A 7,111-nucleotide genomic window follows, 5' to 3' on the forward strand; every position below is an offset into this window, starting at 1 on the left:
AAGGTCACGTGATCCCGTTTTGCGACCTTCGGATAAGCAAAGTCAATGGGGAAGCCAGATTCACTTAACAAGCGTATCACTTACTTAATAATTGCAATGGTTCATTTAACAACGGTGGCAAGAAAGGTTGTAAAATGGGACAAAACCCATTTAACAAATGTCTTAGTTAGCAACGGAAATTTTGGGCTCAATTGTGGTCGTAGGTCGAGGACTACCTGTATTAGTTTGGGACTTTCTTACAGTCCTTAAGACCACAATTGGGATCAGAATTTCCATTGCTAAGGAAGGTGGTTGTTAAGCGAGTCGTGTCTGGTTTTATAATCATTAAGCAAATCACTGCAGTTGTTAAGTGAATCATGTGGTCATTAAGCGAATCTGGCTTCCCACATTGATTTTGCTTGTCAGGAGCCAATTCAGAAGATCACAAATGGCAGTCATGTGTCCCAGGGACACCGCAGTGGTTGTAAATACAGGTAGTCCTTGACTTATGACCACAGTGGAGCCCCAAGTTTCTGTTGCTAAGCGAGACATTTGTTAAGTGAGTCTTGTCCCGTTTTACGACTTTTCCTGCCATGGTTGTTAAGTGAATCGCTGCAGTTCTTAACTTAGTAACACGGTTGTTGAGTGAATCCGGCTTCCCCATTGACTTTGCTTGTCCGAAGGTCACAAAAGGGGATTAGGTGACACTGCAATTGTCATAAATATTAATTGGTTGTAAGGGTGAAAAATGGTCTCAAGTCTCTGTTTTTTCAGAGCTGTTGTAATTTCAAACGGTCACTAAATGAACTGACGTATGTTGAGGACTACCTGTACTTGCCAGTTGCCAAGTCCCTGAATTTTGATTATATGACCCTGGAGATGCTGCAATGGTTGTAAATGTGGGGACTGGTTGTAAGTGAGCTTTTTTTAATGCCTTTGTAAAGTCGTTAAATGAATCGTTTCAAGTCGAGGACTGTCTCCTTATCCTGCAGATACGAGTTAATCCAGAAATAACAAGAATCATGATTCCTTGAGGTATCACTCTGGTGATTGTATGCTCTTTATTATGAAGGACAGGGAGAAAGGAAAGGGAAGAACCATACAAATTAAAAGTGACAGGATGCCACAAACACATTTATAAGAAAGATGACCTACAAAGTTCTTTTATGCCACAGAAAATAACCGTACAGCAACCTCTCTCTAAATTTAAATAGCTAATAAACTTAAAATCCTAACAATCAGCACCCTAAAATGCCAATATTCCTAAAACATTCTTCTCTTAACTTTAATCTGGTATTAAATCATTAAATACAAATAACCTTATGTTTTAAAAAGCTATAATATTTCTCTAATCCAATCCAAACTAATCTTCACATTCCAAAGTCAAAAGTTGATTTCTCTTCTTATCGTCTAAGACAGGGGTCTCCAAACTTGGTAACTTGAAGACTTGTGGACTTCAACTCCCAGAATTCTCCATGCTGGCTTAAAGTTACCAAGGTTGGAGACCCCTGGTCTATGAAATCAAACCATGGTCTTCACATCTCAAGAAATTTAGTTCAATTATTGTCTCTAAGCCAAGCAGTCAGTTTTGCTATCTCGGTTAGCTTCATTAGTTTCAAAATGGAACAACTTGCCTCCAGAAGTTGTGAATGCTCCAACATTGGAAGTTTTTAAGATGACGTTGGATCATCATTTGTCTGAAGTGGTGTAGGGTTTCCTGCCTAAGCAGGGGGTTAGAATAGAATAGAATAGAATAGAATAACAGAGTTGGAAGGGACCTTGGAGGTCTTCTAGTCCAACCCCCTGCTGAAGCAGGAAAACATCTACCATTTCAGACAAATGGTTGTCCAATCTCTTCTTAAAAACTTCCAGTGTTGGAGCATTCACAACTTCTGGAGGCAAGTCGTTCCACTGATTAATTGTTCTAACTTTTCAGAAAATTTCTCCTTTGGAATTTTTCCTTAATTCTAGGTTGGTCCTCTCTTTGATTAGTTTCCACTTTGTCTTCTTTCCATTTTTGGGCATCTTAACAACACAAGGCAATATGATTTTTATATTTCGCAGCAGTTTGATTAGGAAAGGACAAACTTCCTCTAAAATACAGCAAACGGTGTTTTAGAGAAATCGCCTGACCCTCTTACTAACTTTAGCTTAAAGGAACCATAATTTGTCCTTTTATGCCAAGCCATTGTTTCTTTCAACCGTCTTCCTTGGGCTATAATTAAAAGTGACTTGTTTGATGCACAACATTAAACCCTAAGCTAACGTTTCCTTTAGAAACCCCTGCGGCTGGAGGCAGGCATCCTGCTAAGTCAAACAGCCTGTGTGCAAAATGTGAATCCATCTATTATTGTTTAAAAAGAAAGAAAGAAAAAAGGACGCCGCTAAAACGTGTGGACATAGGCAGTGTGTAGGCTGGGGTTTGCTTGGGAGCACAAATCCAGCTTTTCATCCCCTCCTCTAGGTGCAATTTAGGAGAAGGGCATCTGAGCATCCATCTACTCTAATAAGAACGAAACCATGTTAATCTCGTTTATGCGGCTAGGGGCCTTTGTAATGCTCCTGACACGTATTAATTATGTGCTCTTTGGAGGTGGTGTTTTGTCTTTTTTGTATGCAGGGCAAACAAGCTTCCTTAAAAGAACAGCTAATTTGTCTTTTTTATCAGGCCCACAGTCAGAAATGGGTGGAGGGAGGGAGGGGTGGGGGAGCCATGGAGGCCTTGCCAGACAGCCAGAGAATAAATGCAGGCAGCTGGATTGCACTGGAAAGTTGATGGGACAATTTGTACTACTAATACTTAAAATGCCACTCATTGCTTGCCTTTCATTGACCAGAATTTTAGAAGGCGGGGGAGCATATCCCCATTAGCAACAAAGTACCACTTGATTTCTTTTTCCACTATCCTAGAATAGAATAGAATAGAATAGAATAGAATAGAATGGAATGGAATAGAATAGAATAGAATGGAATAGAATAGAATAGAATAGAATGGAATGGAATGGAATGGAATGGAATGGAATGGAATATAGATGGAGTGGAGTGGAGTGGAGTGGAGTGGAGTGGAGTGGAGTGGAGTGGAGTGGAGTAGAGTAGAGTAGAGTAGAGTAGAGTAGAGTAGAGTAGAGTAGAGTAGAGTAGAGTAGAGTAGAGTAGAGTAGAGTAGAATAGAGTAGAGTAGAGTAGAGTAGAGTAGAATAGTCCAACCCCCTGCATAGGCAGGAAACCCTATACCATTTTAGACAAATGGTTATCCAATTTCTTCTTAAAAACGTCCAGTGTTGGAGCATTCACAACTTCTGGAAGCAAAGTTGTTCCACTGATTAATTGTTCTCACTGTCAGAAAATTTCTCCTTAGTTCTAGGTTGCTTCTCTCCTTGATTCATTTCCATCCATTGTTCCCCCCCTTTTTTTTGTTTCATCCATTGTTGGATGAAAACCTCTAGGAGTTTTTCCTTCTTCTCTTTTATTCCTTTGGAATTTTTCTTTCTTCACTCTGGTCTTCCTTCCAATTTCTCCCTCACAGCCATTGTCCTAGCTATGAACTTCCCATTTTGCTATGTCATTCAGAGGCCAAGATTGACAGAGTTGAGCCGATATATTTCATAATATTTGTTTTCTAATATCCTTCCCCACCTTAACAGATATCAGAATTGGAAGCTGCAGATCTTTTCCCTGCAGAATCTACCACTGAGCTATTTTGGCTGTGTGTGCAAACTCTTAAGATTGCAGCACTCCACCTGCAGCTTCAAGTGGTACATTCCATAAAGTATTCTTCTACTTGATAGTGCTGAAAATTGTTTTCCTTGGTATTAAGTGTGAATGAATGAATGAATGAATGAATGATGGTTTCTTCAGCTTTTCGATTGTTGTTTCCAGCCCTACTCTCAGGCCAACCCACCTCCACCACCAGCTCTCTCCCCAACACAGATGACGCCTGGCATCGCCATCTTGGAACCCCGGCGCCCACCACACGATTACCTTCCCATCGCTGTCCTCACCACCATCTGCTGCTTCTGGCCCACAGGCATCATTGCTATCATCAAGGCTGTGCAGGTGAGTGGTGTATGCCTCAATCCAGCAGGTGGGGTACAGGAGATGGGTTTCCGAGTGCAGCAACTGTATTTATTTGTCAGGATGGGCATTCAAAGCTGTTTGCTTTTCAGGAAGAGCACTGTCTAGGACAGGGGTGTCAAACTTGCGGCCCGCGGTCCGGATGTGCCACGTGCTGGCTCCGCCCCCGTCCAATTTAGTGAAGGGGAAAAAAATCACGATACATCATGTGACGCCATGATGACGCGAGTTTGACACCTGTGGTCTAGGACATCAGAGGGAATGTAATAGGGATTCTGGAAGCTATATCTTTTTTTGTTTTTGATAGTTGGTCTTGTTGGATGAGTATCCAACAAACCAGGACGTGTGAGCAATGGGCAAGTGCACACACATGCAAAGCTCCACTCGTGTGAGCGGAGGGCACTTGTCCTCTTTTTCGTCATCAGTAGAGAGGACACAAGTACTTTTAAGTCAATCCCATAAATTGTTTATGTGATCAGCTTAAAACACTTGATTTTGTGGTTTGTTTTGGTGGCCCAATCTTGCAGGTTCTAGGTGACTAAAAAGAGGGATGGAAACCAGCTACGGTGTGACCCTAATCAGGTTTCTCACTGCTGCTTTACAGGAATGTACATTGCAAACATCTGGATTGCTGTTTTTTCAACCTTAGTCACATTATGATGCATGGACTTCAACTCCCAGAATTCCTCAGCCCAGCATACTGACTAGGGAATTCTGGGAGTTGATGGCCACACATCATAATGTGGCTAAGGGTTGAGAAACACTGATCTGGACTGAGGCTTTGGTGCCGTAGCTGCCTGTGATGATGGTGTAGTGAGCAGGACTACAACCTAAATAATACTGTACTGCAGCTGCACTGGGATCCCAGCATCTTTGTTGCCAAGCACCTATAAAGTACCAAAGCGATTGAGGAAATCCTTCTGGAGTAGGGAGCCCCCTTTCCAGATCTAGAAACGTCACGAGATGGAAAGAATCTACAGCACAGAAAAGGAAATGGATTGAACATATGCCGCGTGCACTCCCTTGTTCACGTCTGGCTGGCAATCCTCACCTCCCACACATGTACAGTACTGAACACATTTGGTAGAGCCAAGCGGCTTCATTCTGAAAATAATCCAGGGCTTTGAGGAGCCAGGCAACCATTTTGTCACAGTCGAAGGCCACAATGTGCCCGCCTCCATCTGAAGTGTCGCATTCACCTCTTTGTTTGTCTGCCCAAAGGATGAGTAAAATGTCAAACTGGTGCTTGACAGCCGCCGAGAACACTTACTCAGAGGACATGGAGAAGCCATGTGAAAAGATGGTAATGCTAAAAAAATACATTTGAGTATCAGATGAAAAGAAAAATGATTTCAAAGGGCATCAGCAAATGAAAGACTGGCTTAGGCTGCCCTCTTAAACATGCAGTCCTTAATATAGGTAGTCTTTGACTTACGACTACAATTGAGCCCAAAATGTCTGCTGTTAAGTGAGACAAAAGTTGTTACATGAATTTTGCCTCGTTTTGCGACCTTTCTTGCCAGTTGTTGTTAAGTGAATCAGTGCAGCAGTTTTTTTTTTTTTTTAATTTGATTTATATGCCGCCCTTCTCCGAAGACTCAGGGCGGCTTACAGTGCGTTAAGCAATAGCCTTCATCCTTTTGTATATTTATACAAAGTCAGCTTATTGCCCCCACAAACTGGGTCCTCATTTAACCTACCTTAGAAAGGATGGAAGGCTGAGTCAACCTTGAGCCTTGGAGAGATTCGAACCAGCAGTAAATTGCAGGCAGCTGTGTTAATAACAGGGTGCTTTAAACCACTGTAGTACCAAGGCTCTTAGTTAACTTAGTAATAGCAATAGGACTTATATACACCGCTTTACAGTGCTTTAAAGCCTTCTCTAAGCGGTTTACAGAGTCAGCATATTGCCCCCAACAACGGTTGTTAAGTGAATCTGGCTTCCCCATTGAATTTGCTTGTCAGAACGTTGCAAAAGCGGATCAAATGTCCCTGGGACGTGGCAACCGTCATAAACACGAATCCGGTTGCCAAGCGTCTGAATTTTCATCACATGACCATGGGGATGCCGCAAAGGTCGTAAGTGCGGCAAAACGGTCCTAAGTCACTTTTTTCAGTGCCATTGTAACTTCGAACGGTCACTAAATGAGCTGCTGTAAGTCGAGGACTACCTGTAGCTACTCGTCAATTAAACACCACAAACTTTGATTCTCATAACAAAGGCATAGAACTGAGGCCTTAGGAGAAAGTCCAGGGCTGCCCATATGACAACTGGACACTTTCATACAACTGTGTGAGGAAGTGGTGAAGGCCTAAGATTGGGAAGTCACAGTTTCTAGTTCATCTTTGATGTTAACTGGGGATTTTTAGGCAGTTCCTTTCTCCCAGACCTGGAGCTGAAAAAGATGAAGGTGCTAGATTAGAAATGGGGAGAGCCAGTGGTGAAATCTAAAATTTGTTACTACCGGTTCTGTGGGCGTGGCTTGGTGGGAGGGGGGGTAATGTGACTGGGTGGGTGTGGCCAATTATTTTTTTTTAACTGTTAAAACCATTTTTTCTACAACCTCTTCGGCGAAAAAAAATGTAAAAAAATGCTTTCAAAAGGCTTTTTTAAAAGAGCCTCTGACGATCAGGCAACTCGGCTTGGATCGTCAGAGGCATTTAATAGAAAAAAAGGGTTTTTTTCTTTTAAAAGCCTTTGATGATCCCAGCTGAGCCATGCGATCATCAGAGGCTTTTTTTTTTTACTTTTAAAAGCATTTTTTCGGCCGAAGAGGTTGTAGAAAAAATGCTTTTAAAAGTAAAAAAAAAAGCCTCTGATGATTGTGCGGCTCAGCTGGGCATGGGGGAGGTGGCAGGGATTTTTGCTATCAGTTCTCCGAACCACCCGCCTCCATCGCTACCGGATCGGGTGATCCGGTCCGAACTGGGAGCATTTCACCCCTGGGGAGAGCCATCAAACTTCCCTGAGCGGCTTTGGGCCAGTCCCTCCTCATCCCCAGTAATCAAGGTGTTAGTGCTGGAGTAGGGAAACCCAAGTTCTGGTCCTTCTCTTTCA

General features: G+C 42.5%; 1 protein-coding gene across 1 annotated transcript in view; it reads left to right on the plus strand.

The window, feature by feature from the left end:
• The window catches only part of PRRT1 (proline rich transmembrane protein 1), a 43,130-nt gene that overhangs the window by 31,503 nt on the left and 4,516 nt on the right, over window positions 1-7,111 (plus strand). The window contains exon 3 of the mRNA XM_034421463.3: window positions 3,859-4,035. Within this exon, the coding sequence (XP_034277354.1) occupies window positions 3,859-4,035 (177 nt within the window). The remainder of the gene's footprint in view (window positions 1-3,858; window positions 4,036-7,111) is intronic.

Source organism: Pantherophis guttatus, chromosome 2 (assembly GCF_059756535.1).
Source record: "Pantherophis guttatus breed Tessera chromosome 2, ASM5975653v1, whole genome shotgun sequence".
Lineage (NCBI taxonomy): Eukaryota > Metazoa > Chordata > Lepidosauria > Squamata > Colubridae > Pantherophis > Pantherophis guttatus.